At 38.0% G+C, this 24,713-nt stretch overlaps 1 protein-coding gene across 1 annotated transcript; it reads right to left on the bottom strand.

Moving 5' to 3' along the window:
* Window positions 1-701: 701 nt before the first annotated feature.
* LOC143152324 (uncharacterized) lies at window positions 702-1,988 on the bottom strand. The gene is made up of 2 exons (XM_076322306.1): window positions 1,765-1,988; window positions 702-1,590 (listed from the first exon to the last, which is right to left on the bottom strand). The coding sequence occupies exons 1-2, from the start codon at window positions 1,986-1,988 to the stop codon at window positions 702-704; spliced, it is 1,113 nt and encodes a 370-aa protein (XP_076178421.1).
* Between the last annotated feature and the right edge of the window lie 22,725 nt (window positions 1,989-24,713).

Genomic DNA, 24,713 nt, shown 5'->3' on the forward strand with positions numbered 1-24,713 from the left:
TTTTACCAACTTAATTTAAATTCTTGCAAACGATATATGTACTTTGAAACACCCGTTTGGATTTTTATATAGCGTTATTTATAATTGAATGCCATGCCTTCAGAAATAACATCGTAATAACTAAAACATCAGTGACAATCATATTTGCATGACATGATAGTAAACGTGTTAAATTATGGGTGTATGTATACAGGATGTTCACGTTATTACTAGTCAACGATTTTTTCGAAAATTATTATGATTAGAAAAAAATGAGAGAGGAAAAAGGTTTATAGTTTTTTTTTTTATCAATAGGACACTGTATGTTAATTTTGCATATTTATATTATTTTTCAAGAAATGAAGGTGACCTTTAATTTTTTAAATAAAATGCCATATATTTTTTAACATATTGTTTAAACAAAATAATGTTTTGCAGTGTGGGTAGTATTCGGGAGAAAGAAAAGTACGCTAGTTCTTTTCGTTAGCTGGTCTTTATTGCGGAGCCGGTCGTATTGCGTGGTCGTGTCGGTCGGGTCGAAGATCGGTCGTAGACTGATCGCCCCGGGGCTCGTCGCCGTCCCTTCTTTTTCCGACAATTCTTTAGGGCCCGGTTTATCGCCATTTGTATATATCAAGCGGCGACGGTCTGGCGGCGTGCTCGAGCACGGGCCGCCACATCAGCCCCCTTGGTGAAAATAAGGGTACGCTTACGCTTATCGGTTAGCCCGCAACGTAGCGGTCGGGAAAGTGAACGCGTCTACCCGATTTCGTCGTGCGTTTGACCTGCTCGTTCGTACGGGATTCCGCGGTGTCCTTGTCGACCTTCCGCGGTGGGGGTTTGCTGGTTGCGTCCTGCCTGTCGTCCTGTAGCAGGTAGGCTGGTTTGAGTCGGTCTAACGACACTGGAACCACCCAATCCTTAACACGGATGTTGAAGTGCTTCGGGTGTCGCTCGACTACCTCGTAAGGGCCGGTTGCAGGGCGCCTTTGAGGTCGCCGTGCCTCACGAACACGTGCGTCGTTGTGGTGAGGTCCTTGAAGATGAACAGCCTTTTTGTTTCCGTGGCGCGTTACAGGTGTCGGGTGCAGCCCACGGAAATGCTCTCGTAGTTTCGCGACGTACGCTTCTTCATTGTCGTTCGCGGTTCGCCGCTCTATCAATAATTCGCCCGGCAGGTGAATCGGCTCGCCGTACAGCATTTCGGCAGGAGTCGCTTTGATGTCGTCCTTCCAGGCGGCTCGGATGCCTAAAAGGACGACCGGTAACGCCGAGGCCCAGCTGTCCGCGTGGCACACGATTGCCGATTTCAGCTGGCGGTGGAATCGTTCCACCATGCCGTTCGCTGCTGGATGATACGCAGTTGTATGTAGATGTTTCGTCCCAATCAGGAGCGACAATTGTTCGAATAAGGCGGATTCGAATTGTCGGCCCTGATCGGTTGTGACTAGATGGGGTGCGCCAAACCGGACGATCCAACCCGCGAGTAACGCATGCGCTACCGTCTCGGCGGTAATATCTTCGACGGGGAACGCTTCCGGCCAGCGTGCGTAACGATCGACGCACGTTGTTTGTGCCTCACGCCGACTTTTGTAATGGTCGGTAGAGATACTGTGTTGAAGTTACAAATTGTAGTTTAAAATAATATAATATTTATAATTAATACAGTAGATACAAGTATAAGAAAGCGACGGTGGAATATTTGATGTGATCGTGATCGTTGCGTAGGGAGTTCACCCGCGTTACGATTAGTTGACCTGTTCCTTCAGGTCGGTTGTAAAAGACTGTCGAAATCTTGTGGACGCATCCTGGAGGTAAAGTCGTCCTTCCCCCTCCATGCGTGCTTGGTGTCGCGTGCTTAGTGGTGCCGTGCAAAATCCAACGGCTAGTCCCGTGGATTGCAACTGCGTTGCGTCAGCCGTTGTCCACTCGAATTCGGGGAAGGTCATCTCCTTAGCTCTTGACCGCCGCGCCGCGTTGTTTAGGCAGCGGTGTCCTATAGAGAACATTCTGGGAATCGTTCCTGCTTGTAACGCATGCCGATCCTCGCGGTGCTACCTCCCGATAGCCTGGCCGCCCGATGCGTGCTCCTTGATGTGTCCCGCGGTGGTTTGATGCCTGCCGATGGTTCGCTGTCCTTGTTCGTGTAAAGGGAGCCGCAAAGTCCCAACACACGTTACGCAATATCGGTACCCCCTTGACATCGGCAACGGCCCGATGATGTCCACGTGGATGTGCTCAAAACGCCCCGACGGCGTATCAAATCTACCGGACGGTGTAGACACGTGCCTACTGGTCTTCGCTCGTTGGCACGGCACGCACGCCTGTGCCCAGGTTCTACAATCCTTCTAGATATCTGGCCACACAAAACGCTGTGCTACTAGCCGCGCGGTCGCTTTGCCCCGGGATGCGCGAGATCGTGGATGGAATCGAAGGCGCGTTTTCGAAACTCCCTCGTCACGAATGGTCGCAATGAGGGAGTCGTCGTGTCGCAATACACCGCCGAACTTCCGTCGGGAAGCGCAACTCGCTTCAGCGCGAGTGACGTGTTCGATTGTAGCAACGCCCGTAACTCCTCGTCTCGCTGTTGGGAATCGGCGAGTTTTGCATAGTCGAGGGCCTGGGAAATTTGCGCGACCCGTGACAAGACGTCGGCCACGACGTTGTCTTTCCCGGACACGTGCCGGATGTCGGTTGTAAATTATCCGATAAGGTCTAAATAACGAAACTGTCGAGGGGTATGTTTCCCCGGTTTTTGCGCGAACGCTAAAGTGATCGGTTTATGGTCGGTAAAGATTGTGAATACGCGGCCTTCCACCATATGCCGAAAGTACCTGACGGCTTTATACATTGCCAGAAGTTCCCGGTCATACGGACTGTACTTCCGTTCGGCCTGCGTTAGTTTTTTTTCGTAAAGAAACCTAATGGTTGCCATCCGTCGCCCGATCGCTGCTGCAACGCAGCTCCCACCGTGAAATCGGAAGCACCTGTGAAGAGTGCCAAAGGCAACGAGACGTCGGGGTGCGCAAGCAATGCCGCCCGCGCGAGGTTGTCCTTACACCGTTCGAACGCTTCGATTCTGTCCGGCGACCAGTCGACGGGGGTCCGACCCTTGACGTTACCCTGAAGGGCTGCATTTAGGGGGGCCTGAATCTCTGCGGCGGCAGGCACGAAACGCCGATAGAAGTTTAGCATACCCAGGAATTGTCGCAGTTCTTTAACTGTCTCTGGGCGTGGGAAAGTTCGAATTGCTTCGACTTTTTGCAGCAACGTTCGTGTGCCGTTCGCGTTCACCGCGTATCCCACGAACGTCACTTCCGGCGCGCCAAAAACGCACTTCGCGCAATTCACGAGCACTCCGTACTCGTTCAATTGTCTAAAAAGTTCGCGTAAATGATGTTCGTGCTCTTCGACCGAGCTCGATGCCACGAGAATGTCGTCGATATAAACGTAGCACCAATCGAGTCCGCGTAACACCTCGTCCATAAAGCGCTGGAATGTCTGGGCCGCGTTTCGTAGACCGAACGACATCCAAGGGAACTCGAACAGCTCGAAAGATGTAGTGATGGTGGTTTTAGGGATATCGTCCGGGTTCACTGGGATTTGGTTGTACGCCCGCACTAAATCTATCGTCGAGAACAACGTCTTGCCGGCCAGACATTGCGCAAAATCCTCGACGTGAGGCACCGGGTATTTATCCGGGATTGTTCTTGCGTTCAACGCCCGGTAGTCCCCGCACGGTCGCCATTCGTCGTTTTTCTTCGGGACCAGGTGCAGGGCCGACGACCAGCAACTTTCGGAACGGCGCGCTGTTCCGTTCCTCACCATGGCCTCGAACTCCGCTTTGGCGATTCGCAGTTTGTCGGGAGCGAGACGTCGCGGTTTACAAGACACTGGTGGACCCGGTGTGGTCCTGATGTAGTGGCACGTCTCGTGTCTCGTCGTGCGGTGTCCTCCTGATGGTCGCGTGACGTCCGGGAACTCGGCAAGGATCGTATGAAATCTAGATTCCCCGGATATCGCTTTTACGCTTCCCGCGCGATTTTCGACCATGCGTCCAACCGTCGATAACGTGGTTAACGCGTCCACCAGTTTTTTCGCTCGCAAGTCGACGAGAAGGTTGAAAAAGCTTAAGAAATCGACGCCTATGATCGGGGTTGTAACATCGGCGATGACGAATCGCCACGTGAAATCCCGTCTCAGTCCCAGGTTTAAACGGAACGTGACGTAACCGTAGGTCCGGATCGTCGACCCGTTCGCCGCGTATAGCTCGTACGTCGTCTTTTCGTGCACCCCCTTCGCGCGCGACCGCGGAAAGCCCGATTGTTTTCCGTCACATAATTGCACGGCTGGCGGCATTTTCTTGCTGCGGCACCGAACGTCCAATGGTACCAGCAACGGCCGTCATCGGGGGGAGGCGAGGCACTATAATAGTCGCGTGACCTCGAAGGGCTCCGTCGGGCGTCACGCGACGGCGGGCGCGAGCGGCGGTAATCGTCTCTGCTGACGCGGAGGGCTGCGATCTCACGGCGCAGCTTGGCCAGCTCCGCGTGGATCCCGTCGGGTGCGGTCGATGCGGCGGTGACCTGTGTACCCGGTGTCACCTCTGCCACGGCGTCGGCGAGAGAAGCGAGCTCGGACAAGCTTTCTTTCTTCTGCGTTACCAACACCGATTGGATACTCCGAGGAAGGCGCCCCAGCCACAGTATCCTCAAGAACTCGTTCGACACCGTGTCGCCCGCGAGGTTTTGTAACCGGCGCAGGAAAGTCGACGGCTTCCGGTCGCCGATTTCTTCGTGCTCCAGGAGCGTACGGATCTTTCGCTCTCTGGTATCCGAGAGGCGTCGGATCAGTTCCGCTTGAGGAAGATCCGTCATCGTTGCCGTTGACCTTCTCCCAATTCACACACCAATTCTTTCACGATCAATCACGCCGGGGTCACCAATTATGTGGATATTCGGGAGAAAGGAAAGTACGCTAGTTCTTTTCGTTAGCTGGTCTTTATTGCGGAGCCGGTCGTATCGCGTGGTCGTGTCGGTCGGGTCGAAGATCGGTCGTAGACTGATCGCCCCGGGGCTCGTCGCCGTCCCTTCTTTTTCCGACAATTCTTTAGGGCCCGGTTTATCGCCAGGCGACGATTGACATGACCGCCGCCAACTTCGTTGCTGCATTTGTATATATCAAGTGGCGACGGTCTGGCGATGTGCTCGAGCACGGGCCGCCACAGCAGAACTGTTGGGAAGCTGAAATTCATTATTCAAACGTACAAAATTTTTGTTCGAAGAACTCTTTTCCAAGTCTCAATATTCTTGAAATATCGAGGGAAATGTGTTTTTCTCTTGCAACTTTGAGGGTTCATTTCACACCTAGATATGGGTAATAGAAGATAAAAAAAAAAATACGTGTCAAATATTTTTCTAGGAACTATATTATATGTAAGTTTCATTAAAATCGGCAATTTACACTTAAGTGATGGGCCCTTGTAAGAATCAAATGCTTCATGTGCTTCCTTCAGAATGAAAATCAACCAAATAGTGAGATATGTACTCAAAAGCTAATTTTGAAACAATAAGAATTTTCCTATTGCTTTTCTAATTTTCCCAGAACAGGTACTCTTTCTTTTAAATTACTTAGTGTATTTTACAATCAATCCCTCCAAGAGAATTAGAAGCAAGTGTTAGCGTTAATAATTAATATGGGTATAACCTTAAAAATTACAGTTCTGTATAGTACAAATTGGTATTGATTTAAGTTATGTATTAAGTCTGCTCGCAAGATTTAATGGAGTGGACCTTTTTAATCGTGAAGAATGAGTTGGATGGATTAAATTAGCAGGCAGAGGATTTTTGTGACTCGATAGTTGATTTATGTGCCGTTGGCTAAATTGAGATATTTCTTGTTTAATTAGGGGCATTGATAGATCTCGATAAATTATTTCGTTTGAGACGTACCACGGAGCGCTACATATGTTTCGCAGAGTGACAGCTTGGAATCTTTGCAATATTTGAATATCTGAACTGTTGGCTGTGCCCCATAATTGTGTGCCACAAATCCAGATTGGCTTAAGGATAACTTTATATATAAGTATTATAATTTGTATTCAAGCTTTAACTTAGACCGTTTGTCTATCATCTAGTATAGATTTTATCTTCAGCTTCAGCTATATACACTTAGTTTTTATGTAATAAAAACCATGCCTTTTCCATGTTTGAAGGCTAACATGGAAGTGTCAGTTAAATATCATTTCTCAATACTTTATAAAATCACTTTGAGGAATATTGATGTTATTTAATTTAACTGGTGGGCATAAACTTTTGCGTAAAATGTAAGTGATATGATTCGATTTAGATTTATTCATGTGGGTGTTCCATTCAATAAATCAAATTATAATATTATTCAGATGATTTTGCAGGTTTCTGGAAGTTTGAGCTGGGTTTTCATGAGAAACCAGTATTGCTGTATCGTCTGCGAACGTGGCTGTTACTACATTTTGTGAAGTTGGAATGTCTGCAGTGTATAACAAATATAAAATAGGTCCAACTATACTTCCCTATGACATGCCTGAATGGATTTTATATACAGAAGTAGTTACTTCTTGGAATTTAATTTTGAATTTTCTGTTAGTTAGATATAATTGGAGAATGGGATGAAAAGATTGTGGGAAAAAACTCTTTAATTTGTAAAGAAGACCAATAAGCCAGACTTTGTCAAATGCTTGTTTGATATCAAGGAAAACGGTTAAACACTATTTTTTTCTTCTAAGTCTTGTCTTGTGTGGTCAATTAGCCTGTGGACTTGTCGTAAAGCTATATACTTGCTTCTAAAGCCGAATTGGTGTTCTGATATTATATTGAATCCTATTAGTACAGGTGTCAGACCATCTAGAAGTAATTTTTCGAATAATTTTGATAACGTTTGTTATCAAAATAGGCTGAGATTAATAGGCTGAGAATCATTGATTTGTTTTTACGATACATAAACGGTTTGATGGGAGGGGAAAACTAATATAGGTATTGTAGGTATTCGAGAAGCTTGTGTTACGAATCTTGAGAGGTGGTAGGCAAAGGTTCAAAAACCTCAGGAAAGTGTGAGCCAAAAGCTTTAGCTATTTCCTGAGGACTTCTAGCCCAGCCACCTTGGGAGTTCCTTATAGTAGGGATTTTCTTTTTTGGTTTTGTAATTTTTTTGGTAGTTTTCCAGAGGGAATAATCGGTAGCTTGAATAGGTGACAGGTTGCTTAAATAATGATTAAACGATTCATTCTTGTACGAATACAAAGTACGGTTTAGTTTTCTGATTGCTCTATTTAGGAGTTTTTTTATTTGCAAGTAATTTGTAGTTTTACTATGTTCTTCTCAGCTTTTTTTTGCAGTAATTAGTTTGGTTATATAATCAAGGAAAGCATTGCTTTCGACAAATTTCGATTACATTTTTAATACTATAAGTGTCTTTGTTATTATATTTTCATTTGAGATCTATGAAGAAGTGCTTGGTGTTTACGGTGATTGTTACTTCATGAACATGTGAGGATAATTCTTCTTTTAGTTTTTTAAATCATCAAAATGGTGTGTGTGCTTTAAGGCAACTCTATGTGATCTTTCTTGTTTGAATTGGTATGTATGAAATCTTGCATTTAAAGTTTTGAGAATTTTGATTATATTTCTATAAACATCTGTTGAATGTTATAGACAATATATCTCAATTTATGTTTTCCCACAACTTCTGGGGATTTGGTATTGAAATATTTGGTATAAGAAAAAAATAGTGTTCAACCGTTTTCCTTGATGTCAAACAAGCATTTGACAAAGTCTGACATATTGGTCTTTACAAATTAAAGAGTTTTTCCCACAATCTTTTCATCCCATTCTCCAATTATATCTAACTAACAGAAAATTCAAAATTAAATTCCAAGAAGTAACTACTTCTGTATATAAAATCCATTCAAACATGTCATAGGGAAGTATAGTTGGACCTGTTTCACATTTGTTATACACTGCAGACATCCCAACTTCACAAAATGTAGTAACATCCACGAGGGTTTTTACTTTGTCGTTATTAGTCTTTATAGTGTATTCATTCGTTTCAACTATTGGTACCAGTGCGTTAGTCATGATTTGTATATTCAAAATGTCATCAAGGAAGATAGGCGAAGGGACCGGAAATTTGATGGCAAATTGTAATTCCGGAGTTTCAAGTACTCTTTGATACAGGTATGATATTTATTATGAACACCTTTTGCTTGACATTTCATGAGGCTTACTATGGGTTTCTTTTGCTCTCGGTTGTTAATTTTCTGTGGACCGATTTGCTTTATCATGAAGGTGGGAGTAGTTGTTTAGAGCAGTCGTTTTTACCGTTTGGTTACTAGTAGAACGCTATGATGGATCTACCGGTCGATGAGTTGGGAGCGAAACAGAGCTCACCTCAACTTAGAAATCAGTTGTAACAGTTTGAGTACACTTCTAATAAAGAATACACAAGAGAACACTTTAAGGTTATATAAGAGACTCACCGTACAAACACACACAGATGTCGCCCCATGGAGAGAAAAAAGTTCATGGTGTTGCTCGCTTAGCGTCGCAAACCGAACTCCCAGAACATGTACTGATAGAAGAAAAACTCGCTTGCATTCATGCGTAAAGTCTACCAACGTTTTTTCGCTTTTTTATGTATATGTTTGTGCTTTGTCGACATTTGAACTGATCGAGATACTAAGTTGTAGTTACTGTTTTATGAACTTAAGTAAATTAATACTTATAAATAAGATAATGGATATAAGAAAACGAGGGTTTAGATGTTGTAGAGGCTTGCAGCTGCGTTTTATGGCGGGTCCGTGCTTCGGGCTTGTTAGAGAAATTGTCCACATGGCTACGGCAAGGGCCTGTTACCGAAGGTCAGGTTTATTTGTTCTTCAAGCCGAGGCACGGAGTAAGTGATGGATATTTCCCGTCATAAAACACTGCAAGCACTTGGACATGGACCCTCTGCACAGCCTGGCACGCGAGGCCCTAGCGCGGCCTTGTTGCATCATTCGAGATGCTGGAAAATTCCAGCCCAGGCCTGCAGGGGTTTGGACACCCTGCTTACGTCGCGACGCGCCCACCTAAGCCCCATAGCGATGGGCATGTCTTAGATTCGGCGGGACTAGGACCCGCCGTAATTGGTCAGTCATTCGTCGCCACCCACCCTTGATTAAGGGAGTAGGGCGAACCGAGGCGACGTTTGCACTGACCCGAGAAGTTTTAGATCAGTATACAGGATACCACCAAGACAATACAGCCAAGGGTCTACAGCCAAGGGTCTACAGCCAAGGGTCTACAGCCAAGGGTCTACAGCCAAGGGTCTACAGCCAAGGGTCTACAGCCAAGGGTCTACAGCCAAGGGTCTACAGCCAAGGGTCTACAGCCAAGGGTCTACAGCCAAGGGTCTACAGCCAAGGGTGTACAGCTAAGAGACCACGGCTAGAGTTTTGGCCTGAACGCACGGATTGACGTGAGCAGCCTCCTGCGTTAGTTCCCATCAAGAACTTGCACTCCTTGAGGGAATTACCAGCAATTCCTCGAGCTTCAACGTAATCTTGGACCTTCGAGGAAGTTCGGCAGCCGGCTTGTACATCCAGTGAGGCGCCGTGTGTGAGGACAACGCTCAACACCCCCCTGGACGTGAGAGCAGCAAGCGGCGGAGACCTCGAAGGCGGCACTACAATCTACATTGGTCCAGCCCATCGTACAACGATCAACCACAATTAGTCCTTCCAACGGGAAGGTGGTCCTTCGAGCAACTTATAGTCGGCACCATCGTGCAAACACACTCAATGCTCTGAAGATCTTCGAGATCTACCACGAGCAGCTACAGATGTACTAATAGAACGGTGATCGACTGAGTCAGGGATTCACCCGTGTTCTCCTCAGTCGATCTTGGCCCTTGGCGTCGATTCTGAAGACTGCCTTTTGTGACTGGTCGCAGCTTCGAGGTAAAGGAGTCATCTTTGCTTTTCGTGCGTTCCTGGCGTAGTTACAAACCCCAGCAGCGTCAAGCCCGCGTGGGTTGCAGCTGTGTTGCATTGCCTATGTGCAACCAGTCGATGTCCTGGCCAAAGTCTTGGCTGATCATCTACACTGCACTTGGCCGTTACGTCCTATCGTTCGACCTGGCGAGGGATCCTAACAGTCGTTCTTTTTGGTCGCAAATTTACCTTGTATTCTGAAAACATGCTGAACTTCTTGAGATTAGAAACTCTTTCGCAATACAGTCTTCTAACGGAGTAGACGCCAAATGAGTGAATTTTGAAAGCAACTGCACAGTCCTTAATGTTTGCAACTTTGGCTTTCCTCACTGACACAAACGAATATGCAAGAGTCCCAACAGCATAATTATTCAAGCAAGTCTACATACTAATCTATCAATAATGTACGCCATTCTAAAACTGATTGTGAGTATAACAAATATTATTTTCTTTATAAAATAATTCTAAGTTTAACCGATGAACAATTGAATACTAATGGGACTATCGAGACTTTCGTTACTTCTTTAATAGTGATAAATGTATATAGTGTATATAGGCTGTTATAAATGGTTCTACTTAAACAATTACATATATATTTTGGATGAATTACTATTATGGTTCCGGGATAAAAAATATAAAGAAAATTTTCGAAGGACTCAACAATTACAGACTCGATTATTATCAAATGTTAATCATTTATCTTTTAATATTATCTGTACAAATTAATTCTGATTAGTTAAACATAGCAATAGCCCAATATGGCAGATTTAGTCATACACTCCGTTGCGTCGCAAATAGTGAGGGATAAATTCTATTGCCCCTCATAAACGGAAAAACCTTCATTTCTAAAAATCTGGTGAACAGCTGTCTGCCGATCAAGAGAAGACACTTCATAAATCGATTATTCGTACGGCATCCCTGCAATGCGTGACGCTTAATCGTCTATAGTTTAAATATCGTATACCACCGCCACCGGAAAGTCGCATAATTTCCTACTATTTTACGAGTTTTAGTAAAAATATTCGTCCTCAGCATCTCGACACCAACAGAATTGACCAAAAACAATCACTAAAGACGACCGAACTTTCTTCAAAAGTTACATTAAACATTTGGTCGTGACTTAACCATCTTCTCAAGTTGGCTGTACTCCATTAAATCGAAGTGCAGCCATCGGAACGATACAACGCTCAACATTTCGGTACTTCGAGCCGGAGCACTCTTGTCGCTTAACACATTCTAGCAAGTATTATAGGGAAGAAAAAAGATCTTTTCTTCTATTCAAACGATTAATATTTTCTACTCTATTCGAACAAATTTTTGTTGAAGCAAATATTAATTCATTTTTCACTGTCGCTCATTTTAGAGCACCCTTCACTCTTTGCAATACATGAACCTTATTTGTGCATACGAAAATTTCACTGAAAGTATTGTCCTCATAATTGAGTATTAGTTAAGTGTAATTTGAGACTAATATTATAATTGTAATTCAAAGTGTAAATGTGTTGATACAAAGTGTTGATTATCAATGAAAGCCCGATGCTACTTGTCTACAAAAGAATATAGAAGTAAAAATAACTAGATAATTGGTTATAGAAGAGATATGTAAATTCAACAAAATGAATCACACTGAATACCGTGTTTCCTTGACCACCCTAAAAAAGAGGAGTCTGTAAACTTTTCATGCTTTTCTAAAAAGTATTTAAGATTTTTATCATAAATAGAGTTAGGTTGTAAAACAGTTTTTATTGAACCCTGATTATTCGCCGTAGCACAATCGCCGTTCTATATATTCTATATTCATTTTGTTTTTCTTTTCTTTCTAGTTCATGTTTGGTTATACAATGCAATACAAATCTTAAATAAAATAAATAAACATCCAAGTAATTTCCTTTTATGAAAGAATAATATTTTTGTATATCAAATGTATATGTACAAAAATGTTTCATTCTCATAGAAATCTAAGAATGGGAGATTCTGCGTTAGTCTCTTGTAATTTCATTCACACGACTTTCCAAAGATACGATCATATTTACTCTCATTTAGCATTTAAATGAAAACACGTCGTACATATGTGAATTATTCGATTTTCGTAAGTACGTCTGCATAAAAGTATTTAGATGGTTGTTCTTATATTATAGAAAATGATCCAGCGTAACACGAGTGCTATATATTATACATAGATATATAATACTTTACAGAGAAGAACGCTTAGGCTTAAACGATGCCTAAGCAGGATTTAGGTAAGTCTAAGGCAGATCTTGCATGTGAGCGTACTATTCTCGTTTATCAATATAGAGGACCAGCCAATATTTACAAGCTCCCTTTAACAGCTGCAGCTTACCCCTAGAGTACGGAATTTGCAATACTGCATCTTAATTGAGAACATGTACGCGTGTGTCGCCAAACTATTAAAAATTCAAATCTGATTTTCTAATTCTGGAGAGGATGTCGAATTTCGTGCACTTTTTTTACAGGCTCTTTTTGTTTCGCGCAAAGCTCAATATCACCGGTCAACGAGAATGGAAAATGTGCCGCCATCCAGCGGAGAATTTCTATTTTTCTTTCTTCTCCTTTTTACAAATAAAACACTCGTAAAGGGGTTTTGCGGTGAAGTGATAATTCTTCCTTTCGTGTGCGCACGCTTCAAAAAAAGAATGTCCGAAATATCGAGCTTGATTATGCCCTAAATACAGTCCAGCTTTTATTTATAAATTATCGCGAAGCACTCAGTGTGCGTGGACTTTTGACGAGTGACAGTTCGAGAACAATTTGCTATTGGGGGCAAGTGCAATCAAACGACTTTCGAATAATTGAATTACCGTGGTACGGTTATGTGTAAACTACGTAAAAAGATGGTCTTGTGTACCGTTTTATCATTGATTTCTGGCTTGTTATATATTTATATTATTTTATTAGTATATCGGGATACTTAACAGTAAAGCTCCGTGCCTTACCATTTTCGAGATTCCCTGATATTATTTTAGAATGCCGAAGAAATAAATTAACAGTTACTTACTAGAGTGACAATGGGGTTAAGGATGGACAAAAATTGTAGAGGAAAATTTTATTCGGTTTAATGACGTCTATCATTCTATGATATGATCTTTTCCTCCAAGAACAAGTTGCAGAGTGCAGTTGCACGTTTTTAGAAAATTAAATCACTCGAAGTCATTCTAACTATAAAGTCATTTTCTCATATTTTTCATTGCCTTGTTTAATTGATCAGATCTAAAATTTGAACAATCCATCTTTGTTCATTCTTTTAAATTATTTACCAAAATATTTCGTATTATTATTTACTATAAAGTAGATCTATTTTACTTAAAGAAGTACAAACCTCATATGGATATCGTATTTACCGTCGTAAATTGTATCTATATGTATATACATAATATATACCTGTATTAATTATAATCAAGGGATGTAGTTAACAAATTAGTATATACGTACATAAATTAATTATAACTCATAGTAAATAAATTTTAAATTATCTAAATTTATCTAAAAAATCATTTAAAAATAATAATTATTATTTACTAAAAATATTGTACTCAAAATATGTTGTAATCTTTTTATTCTTATGTATTGTTCACGTAGTGTAGTAATTGAATGTATATTTTATTTCGTTGAGAAACGTTCATCAAAAATGTATCGCGACAAATATCCGAATCGGGCACAACTGAGCAGTGAATATATATTATTTTAGAAGAATAGAAAAAACTTAAGTGAGTGCATTATTTGTACAAATTAACAAACGGTATATAAAACCAGTGACGCAGAAGCTCAACCCCATTGCTTCTACACAAAAAATAGCGATTGAGCGGGGTGTCCGAAAAATTTGGTTTTCCAGATTTTTAAATCTCAAAAACTCTGTGCATGAGATTTTACCAATTCGTCCTGTAGCAAGAAACTTATATAAACTTGACAAAAGGACAGTTAAACAATGGACAGTTTAAACGGTATAATGAGCACCGATGATATATAAAAATTCGTCTTTCAAAGAGACGTAGAAATAATGAGTTAAAATGTAGACACGAATGTGTGATATGGAATTTTCAATACGTGTCTTATCGGCCAGTATTTTTCCCTTTTTAACACGTCAAACCCCGAACGATATCGGCATTTCTTGCAGTTTACATTGCCTTACCTGCTGGATGATGCATCGCTACAAGATAGAGCACCGTCTTATAACGCTCAGATGGTAACGAGATATTTATTAGAAACGTACGAACAAAAATGGATTATAACAAATAGTTTGATACCTTAGTTACCTCGTTCGCATGATTACATTCCGTTTGATGAATTTTCTAAAATGTAAAGCTATTCGCGTTATTTTGTCTGTATAGATGACTTGCAACAAAGAATTCAGATGAATTGTTCGAATTTTGGGGCTGACAAACTGAATACGATAAAAAATATTGGGAAATATGAGATACCAAATTAATATTACATTACATTTGCTGGAAGTACCAAATAATTAAACAGATTATTTTTTAAAGTATTATAAATTTTTCTAAAAGGTACAGTTATACTTTGTGAGAACGTTAAGGCATTTGGAGGAAAAATCTTATCACAGATTACTAAAGGTCATTAAAGTATACAAAATTTTCCATCACGTTTTCTTTTATTTTCTCTAGGAATAGAGTTATATCACTGAACGAACACTTTGTATATTGAACGTGATTACGTGGCTTCTTGAACGGAACTGAATTGTTCATCGCATGCTGAACTAGAGATAGAGAAAATTAGGAATAATAAATAAAAGATAAATAACTTTTAATTACATTACCAGTTGAATAAAAATAAAAATATTATTTATAAAACGAAATTAACATTTCATGTTAAACAAAGAACAATTAATTCGAATAACTGTTGAATGAAATAAGTATTGCGAAGAAATCGCTATACATTCCTTTTGTTGATTGTCTGTTATTCGAATAAAAATTTTCTTGTGAAACTTGCAATATCTAACCCGAAGTCTAATATACATATGTATGTATAATATATTACAATAATTGGATGCCAGAAGTATGAAGGACAAATTACAATTTTCAGATCAAACTCAACCATGAAGAAATTATGAACCACACCAAGAAACAATAAAAAAGTCATGTATTCCTCAAAGACATGAATTTATTAAACAAGCTGTGACAAACAAAACAAATCGCTAATAAGTTATTAGTAATAACCATAAATATTCAATGCAACTTTAAACATATACAAAAAAGAAAATATTGTATTTCACTTATCTTTATGTTAGGTACATCACGTTTACACATCGTTATTCAAGTTTTTTTGTCCTTTAAACAAACCACGTGAACATTATTATTACACGTGTGTAACAATATGACGCTCTTATCATTATACACAATGATAATATTGTGAAACACAGAGTATGCATTCCTACATAATGGTTTTGTTTCTACAGAAGGTATTTTTCACTTTCTTATCAAAATTGTTAAGTAAAATAATTCATCAGGAAGTATCGAGTATCAAGAAGTATTTATAAGAATTATAAGAAGAACTTCTTTTTCATTTAATGAAAAAATGTTTTGCGGAAGAAATAATTTTTATAACAAATGTGAGTAATAGTGCTCTTTACAATCCGAATTGCTTCAGTCAAATGTGAATAAATAAATAGGATTAGATATTAGTTCATATAATTTCAATTCTGTGTAATTGTTTGATAATATTTAAAATAATAGGTATTTTGTTAACTTTGACATCGAACTTCAAAATTATTGTAATAATTACAAGTGTATTATAATAATACTTATTTCGCATGTAATTAGCTGGGTACTTCTCCTTGCTTATTAATAAAACCAATGGGCACCTCGTCATTATATATTGTTTAAATTTAGAAGTTAGTTACATTCACAATGAAGTCTCTTCGAGACTCTTGAATATTTGTATCTCATTTAAATACTTTTGGAGCGCTAAATTTGAAGTGTAGAGGTAAAGGAAAGGAGAAAAGTAAGGGAAAAGGAAGGGATGGTGTTTCATCCTGGGCCTGTTAGTAAACTCGTCAGTAAGGCATCCTAGCAGAGCCTGCCTTATACGCCGGGACATTGGAAGATCGGTAAGGGACCGTATATATACCGACCGGAGTAGGTACAGGAACTTGCGGGAAACAGTCAGCAGGCAATTTTCCTCTAGTGGCAAGCGTAGATAGCGCCGCTACAGATTTATCGGAACGATTCCAATTGGAAACCGTTAGTTTGATAAGACCACACTAAATCATTTGAAATCCATAAAAAAATCCAACTTTGTCATGTGCAAAAAAGCGTAAAGTTTGGTAGTAACTCTGCAACGAGTCTATGTTGTACCACATACAAGAATGAGTATGCAATTATTTTTGTAATTTGTTATGCAACTATAAGTTATAAAATAAATGCATACAAATTCTAATAACTGGTGAATTTATGAATATTTATTCACAACTTTATTAATTGCTTTAATATTATATAATTAAAATAAAGTAAACGAAGTAGCGGTAGCGTAATACAATAACTCGTCATTTGTACGCATCAAAAAGTACAGTGCAAACTTACAAACACAGGAGAGAAAATAACTTGACTGTATTCTGAAACGAAGATACTAGTATTTACTTGGCAACAATCTCGCAATTTACGTTACCCCTTGTTGTATTTGGAAAAGCGGTACCTATTGTGTTCAAAATAAAGGCCAATTAATACACGGGATGCAACAAATCTATTCACACTTATTCCTTACTGCTGACTTTAAGTCCCGTGGCAGGAATGTGAGAAAAGTGTACACCTATTCTCACGTACACATTTAATTTTAGTCCGCTATTCGTCGCGGTAGTTACAGACACATATTAACTGGCTGATGAAAAAGGTAGCGAGATAGAGAGAGATAATGAGAAACACGCGACAGGCAGAGCCCCATTGGCATAGTTTTAACATATTACTATTGTACATTAGTTATACTTAATCTAGGATAACAATTTTTGATGTTTTTTTTACAATATGCTGCGAAAGCATTTGTTATAAATTACTAATAGAAATAAGTTTCTAGGAACAACAATAATTTAATAAAAATATAATTTAGAAATAAACAAAAATAAATTTTTTATTCATTTCAAAAGAAGTTATGTACAGTGTGTGACATACAACTGTCGTTACAATTTTCCAGGCACTTCCACTAATCTGATGATAAAATGTTTCAGATAAAAGTTAATCAGTTTTTGGTCAGCTACAAATTTAGATATAAACTAATTATTTTTGTAAATGTTATAATAGCTTTTATGTATGGATATACGGAAAAAATATATCCATTGCTTTCTTAAAAAGAGTATACTTTTCCTTAAGAAAAGACTTAATTTTCTGATTTTTATTATTCTGTTTGCTCTGTATTTCTTATATGCGATAATAGGAATGTCAAATTTTAATACGTTTGGAACATTGTTCAATCGGATTGTGTCATACAAACTATTTGATTCCATTAAGGAAAAATAATTATATTTCAAAATTATTTTTATTACTCCACCTATAGAAAAACTGCTAATATTACATAATATTCTTTTTTATGTTAAATAACTTTTATGGGATAAACCAGGCGTTTTATGCATTCAATATAAGCATAAACGAAACCTCAGTCGTTTATAAACTCCAAGCTTTATATTCATGTACATATTGAAATAGAAACACAATTAAAATCTATTCCTACTACTGTGGCAGAAACCATGGCTAAGACTCGAAACTGAGCAGCTCGTGTGGGAATGGGCCGTCCGTTCTCTCTTTACTCCTGTGCGGACCCGCGAGAATTCAAGTTGGCGGTAAGAATTACAAACGTATTCGTTACGCTTATACGTTTGTGGCACATTGGAACTATTGTATTATCCGTCTACTAAAAGAAGGCACAATTTATTTATATCCTGGCTCCGCCCATAGTCCATTGCCACTCCTATGATCGCAAGCAAGAATCGCCATTGGCCGACGGCGGTGATGAAGACCGACGGCGGTGATGTCAAGTCCGAGTGAGAACGACTTTGTACTAAGGTGCATCGGCGTAGGCTCCCAATAAAGCGTCAAGTATTTATAAACAGAATAATTTGCTTAAAGTTTAAATACTACCGCGGATTCGATAAGTTTCTCGTAATGAAAAAATGAATACAATTTTATTTGTGTAATAATCATTAATATTTTGAAAATTAATGTATTTATAGCGAAAAGAACTAATTTGTATTTATTAAAAATAATATAAATCCGTTTATACTTATTTCTATCAAGATAAACTCCATATAAATACAATTTACACAAAAACAAAAGTCATGTTAGTATTAAAACCAGTATAACCTTCATGATTTGTAATGTAAAGAAATATGAAGTTTATGTTTCTTTTAATTTTACTATGACTTGTTTTTGTGTAAATTGTAATTATATAGAATTTATCTAGATAGAAATGAGTATAAGCGGATTTATATTATTTTTAATAAATATAAATTACTTCTCTCCGATGTAAATAATTTTCAAAATTCACTTTCTCATTATGAGCAACTTATCGAATTAGTGATAGTATTTAAATAGGAACGAAATCATTCTGTTTCTTAATAGCTAACATTTGATTAGAAAGCTACGCCAATAGCGCAGCATTGTATCGCTCATTCTGGTTACGGTCGCCATTGGTCTTCGTCGCTGTCTTTAGCCAAAGATGATTCTTACTAGCTATCGTACGAGCGACAACGGACTACGGGCAGAGCGAGGATGTAAACACGTTGTGCCTTCTCATGGGTGGATAGTACATAGTTTGCCGAGTACTAAGTTAGGCAGTTAACCTTGTTGTTTCACTTTAATACCTTTCACTAGAACTCTCACGAATTGTATACTTGCTATAGGTACCTAAAAAAATAAGCTAGTCCACAGACGTTTGTAAGCTATGGTTTTTTTTATTCTTTATACAATCGCGACAACCTGTAAAAGTATGAAGTTATGAATATAGAAAGGATACCCCAGAAAGTTTGCTATAAAAAGTGAACTATTCTCTTTGGAATGAAGAAGATTGCACGCGGCCGTAGCAAATGCTTGTGTTCACGGTTTCTCGTGCTCGTCAATTTTTCTTGTAGCAAGTATCGGAATTTATGATTCGTGCGACCGACTTCGATTGACTAGGCATGAAAACTTGATGGAGAATAGTAATGAGAAAGAATCAACTGCAAGAACTCGGACTCAAACAGTGAATTTATTACATCAAGCAAGCAAAGATCACTTTTCGAAATTCATTTTTGGATTCGCAAGAGGAATGATCATGTATTATAAAATTAATTTAGTAAAAAAAATAAAATTCTGAAAAACGAAATGAAACATTAAAGTTCTGTAGCTTTAAAATATTACACACGTATGCATAGAATTCAAATAACAATGTGTACCGTTCCATTACTTTTACGAATTTAAAATAAAATCTTTTAGGAACATACTTTCAAATCTCTAAACTATAAAAAAATGTACAAGAATTGGATTTTTCATAGTGCTGAAATAGACCACATCATTAAATATAGTATTTATATCAATATAGGGTCAACAAAAAATATTGACCCGAAACACATTTCGCAATTATTATACTATTGTTGGAACTGTTTATCGAGGCATTCCATCAGTTAAGTTATGTTCTAAATACCTTTTCTCTGTTAAATTTGAAGTATGTGAGGTTCAAGAAGAAGTCTATTAATTTAATGCATTAATTCGTGAACTCTACATGTTCGGATAGAAATCGGTCGTTTCTTCATACTTTTAATAATTATATTGAACATAGTGTTCATCTATAAAAATACTACATCTAGCAATATCGTGATACGATACGAAATCTCTATATTTTGGATAACATAGTGGAATAATTCATTAATTAAAATAATTAGTACTTAAACAATAGCTGGATAACTATAACACAACTCTACACAAAGTTTCACAACTTTTGTCTCAACACTACCTTTCCTCCCAAAAAAGGGAAAGGCCCATATCCTCTCTCTCTCACTCCCACCACACATTTTTCTGCACCTTCATTCGTCACTCGCCAAACTTCGTCAAGGCATCGACGGGCCACCCGCCATCACCCGTCTTTTCATTGGGCCTGGCTCCAACTCCTGTTGACTTCCGCCCTCTCTTTTATTGCCATCTTCCGAGCACAGTACTTAACTATAATGTAATTCTTAACTATAACCTAGTTCTCAACTATAATGTGTTCTCTTAAAGCTACGTTTTCTTAAACCAATGATATCCTAAAATTACGATATTACGATATTGATCATTTATTTTACATTTTTATCTAATGAAATACGTTTATAAAATACGGTTTCAAGTTTTCCGAAGAAATTAATTACTTCCGACATGTTTGGTTTTAATTAAATTACGCATGTATATTTTTATTTCTACGTGTCCATACATAGTTACAAAAATGTTACTAAATTTTCCCAATTCCACATTACGTTCATTGCACTAACGTCAGTATTGTAGCAAGACGTTGGATTATCTTGAGACCAACCTCGACGTTGGATTATCTTGAGACCAACCTCGACGTGTACAAACGCCTACTCCCACAATTACAGAATTGATTTTTCATTTCCCTTGTCTGTACGGATTCATTCGTGCTTTAATAAATCATGTTCTTGTTTCGGTGCGTCAATTTCTCTTCAGGAGCAATTTAATTACAGTGCAATCGAGAAAGAAAAAGAGATACCAAATTCAACGGAAGTAATCGCATAACAGGCATAAAGATAAGTTATCTCTAACAAAAAGGACGATTGCCGCCAGTCAATAGAATTCATTCATGCTCTTGGAATACCAAAACAACTTTTCAGCATTTTTCGAGCAGCTACGAAATTGCGAACGATGAGGTCATTCGGTCGAAAACTAATAACGAACCAGATGATATTCGGTTCGGCGGTAGTGTCGAGAAGAAGAGAGAATGGTTTAACGAGGAATGGAAAACTCGTTCGGAATTAATCTCCCGTGCATTAAACCTCGCAGATGGTCACCCCTGTGGAAAAATTGCTAGCTTTAGTGAAAATTGCAGTTTATAAGCGTCGTATGAGAAAGTAAATTCTACACGATCTGCATAAAATAACCGTGAAGAGCATTTTTCCCTGTCAATTTGCATTCTTGTACTCATGATTTGTACATTTTCTTTAATCCGTGGCCTTCCTTAATCATATTTCCACACCATTTTAAGGAGACTGAAAATCGAGGATTTTTAAAAATTTTTTTTCCCATGAAGGAATAATTGAATCGGAATGAAAATTAATGAACATATACCTTATGTAATATAGATTCTCGGAACGTTGCTTGATTCTCACTTGTTGCTGTTTTTCTTAATTTGAAATATAGAAAAAAATTAACAAACAGATACGACACAATACTTTTCGATGATAAAAATGTGATTTCAGTGTGAAATGAAAAAAATTTCCTTTAATTTATTCGTTACTAGGGAAACTAAAGCTAGAGTTTATTCACATACTGTTATGTAAAATAGAATTCTTTGTAGATATGAAAACATTGTATCGAACTATTTTCTTGCTACATATCAATATTATATTTGAACAAATCTAAACGAATTAAAACGAATTTTGAACACGTTCCCAGAAACTTGAAAATATTTAACTGGAGGAATGAACGAGAGATTGATTATTTCCAGTTGTACGATCCGTAATCAATATAATCTTAGAGATACAGAAGCTTGGTTACGTATGTAATTTCGAGTTCTGAAATGAAAGTAAAAAATTTGATTAAATTTACGTACATTGGAGTTGAATAATATTTTATGTTCAAATTTAAACTCTGCTTCCAAGTCGTTCGAAGTCAGTATTCTATACATTTCATTCCATGCGATGTTTATTTAAGAATTTCTCTCAACGAATCGATAAACCGCTATGGTTATAGATATTTCAATTCTACTTGAGGTTGTTTTCTCTTAAAGCGTTCAAAAAGTTTCTATTATAATACGTTCAGATTGTACGTATTTTATTAAAAATTGTGTATTTGCAGTAGATAATAGTAAAATTTCTTTGATGTTATTATGGTTGTTCCAGGAAGGTAGAAAATGGAGTTCTATTCCTTAATATTAATGTATATAAATTATTCAGAAAATTGTATTATATTTTCGTGTTAAAGAACTATCTTTCGTTAAAATAATATTAGGACGGAAACGAAACAATTCAAAAATAGTATATCTGAAGCTAAACATGAGTTTATTATACAATCTAGTGGGTGTCTATTTATTTATAAGCATTTCTTAACTTAACCTTTCTGTCAAATTTTACCGTTTCAGGCATTTGATTGATCAAAATGGAGAATTTATAAGAATTGAATAGTGAATTAAATAAATGTTTTCGTTATATTTTTTTCACGTTACGGAAAATATGAAAAATGGTACGTGTAATTATTTGTCATTAAAGTAGCCATGTATAAACGTTTCTATTCATATACACTTTAATGTAAAATGACTTATCAAACCAAACGACAACTTCGCACCTCACAATAAGGTACATAGCAATGCATCAAAGATATTTAAGGGAATAGTAAAATAGAGTTTCCATATAAAATAATGAAAAACATACAAAAAACCTACAAGAATTCATTAGTAATAGAACAAATAGAATCATTACCTAAGCAACTTCTCATCAAGAAATAACGGATAACGAAAAACCCGTCTTTATTGCAAAAATAGTAGGAACACTTGCTCCAGGTAAAAAAGAACCAGTTCCACTATCAAGCCCTCACTATTCAAATATAATACAACGCGTAAAAAGAATAGAACGGAATATGAGCTAAGCTTCCTAAACATAAATCTTTATTACATTTGGCTACGTCGGTATAAAAGAAATATACGACAAATTTGTCGCTAATGATAAAATATGATAAAGCAGTCATTTGAACATTCTCTTGTTATTCCTAATACCTCCAAAGGCAACCACTAATATTTTATGTATGGCGCTGTATTTGTAATGTTCTACTCATACAGAACGTAATTTCACCACTGATTTAATACTACAGTTCACGCAAAATTATTACATTAGAATTCGCAGTATCAAGGTTCTGAAAATTAACCATGCGTACAACAGTAAAAAATTCCGAGTTGTAAAGTAAGCGAATTATGACTCCATTGAAAAACAGATGTTCAGTTATTTAATTATGCAGTACGTACTCACGACTCCATCTTTCTGCCACTTTAGTTGGCAATCTTATCTTTAGGCGAGTATCCAGGAAAATCGTAAATTATTTTCACAACAGTGAAAATGAAACGTGGTCATTTTTTCGAACAGTATGGAACCATAATCCAATATAATCTCACAGTATCTACGCACATCTTTGAGAGCACAAACCACGAAATATGTGTATAGCTTAACAACTTATAAACACATGTGTCTTTTTCATAATTTATTAAGAACTTTTATTACAACGGGTTAAATATTTCTATAGATATAAACATTTAACGTGTGGCGGCGCTACCCACGCTTGCCACCAGAGGGAAACTCATCACCAACCGTTTCCCGCAAGTTCCCGTACCTGCTCCGATCAGTATATGTACGATCCCTTACCGATCTTCCAATGTCCCGGCGTATAAGGCAGGGCCTGCTAGGATGCCTTACCGACGAGTCCACTAGCAGGCCCGGGATGAAAAACGCTCACCCCCACTCCTTTTTCCTACATCCGACCATATAGCCGCCAAAAACGCGAAGGTTTTTCTTTTCTAGCCACGTCGATAAGAATTCATAACTACCTTTTGATACTTTTGTCTTAATAAGAGTTATAAGAGTCTTAATAAGTTTTATCGAACGACAAAACTTATTGAACAAGCTAGTATATTAGCAATATTATCATTTCTAAACGGATCAGTTTTATATTTTTATTGAGATAAAAAGTACCGAAAAGATTTTGTACTCTTATAAGGTAAATATACAGCAGTGAAGCAAACAATAATGAATATATACGTTATCATATAACAAGTAATATTCCATTTAATCTCTTATTATGGAATCAATTTATTCCAAATTCAATAAATTATACTGCAACAAATTTCAAACAATAGTGTTTCCTTGGTGTTACGAAATTATCTAGTGTAAACTGAATTCTTACGTGAGAAGCTTTTGGTCATAAGGATCATCCACTAATTGAAGATCTTCAATTCCCATGAAATGTTTCATGTCCTGAATGTTTTCTCTTTCGACGAAAAGAAATTTCCTTGGCCCTACGAATGTGCAACAGATTATACAAATCCGTGGATGAGATTTCGTTAACTTTGAATAAGAGTCTTTGTTTGTGTCTTGTTTTATATATGAGTAAAAAATTTATTTTGTAGGAGATATGTTGGCAAGAGTGCTAGGTTGGTAGTAATGATCGCACGCCTGTTGGTAATTCACTTTGAAGGTAGGTTGGCAACAGTGTTGGAAAGCACGCCGGTAGTAGTTGGAAATGAAAGCACAGAAAGTGATGTGCGCGAGGCACGTTTGATCAAAATCAATAAAAAAGACTTAATTTCGAATTAATTAAAAGTAATATAACCGCATAACGTACGATACTTCGGCTATGGCGTGAAATTACCGGATTTCTGTGAAATCTCGAGAGCAATTTCCAAACCGCTCGTTAATGGTCTTGCCTACAACTAATAGCTGCCCTGTTTACATTTATTGACATATTCGATGGAAAATTAATAAAGCATAATAAATTGTTGTTCTTCTCTTTCTCTTCTCCTCGGATCACTGGAGAAGAGATCTTTG

The sequence above is a fragment of the Ptiloglossa arizonensis genome, chromosome 10, assembly GCF_051014685.1.
Source record: "Ptiloglossa arizonensis isolate GNS036 chromosome 10, iyPtiAriz1_principal, whole genome shotgun sequence".
NCBI lineage: Eukaryota > Metazoa > Arthropoda > Insecta > Hymenoptera > Colletidae > Ptiloglossa > Ptiloglossa arizonensis.

What these genes read in the sequence shown, in the direction of transcription:
- LOC143152324 (XM_076322306.1), bottom strand. Translation starts at nt 1,988, where the DNA reads ATGTTCTCTATAGGACACCGCTGCCTAAACAACGCGGCGCGGCGGTCA. An exon ending in GCGTCCACAAGATTTCGACA is followed by an intron (nt 1,591 to 1,764) that starts GTCTTTTACAAC and finishes ACTTCAACACAG; the next exon opens with TATCTCTACCGACCATTACA.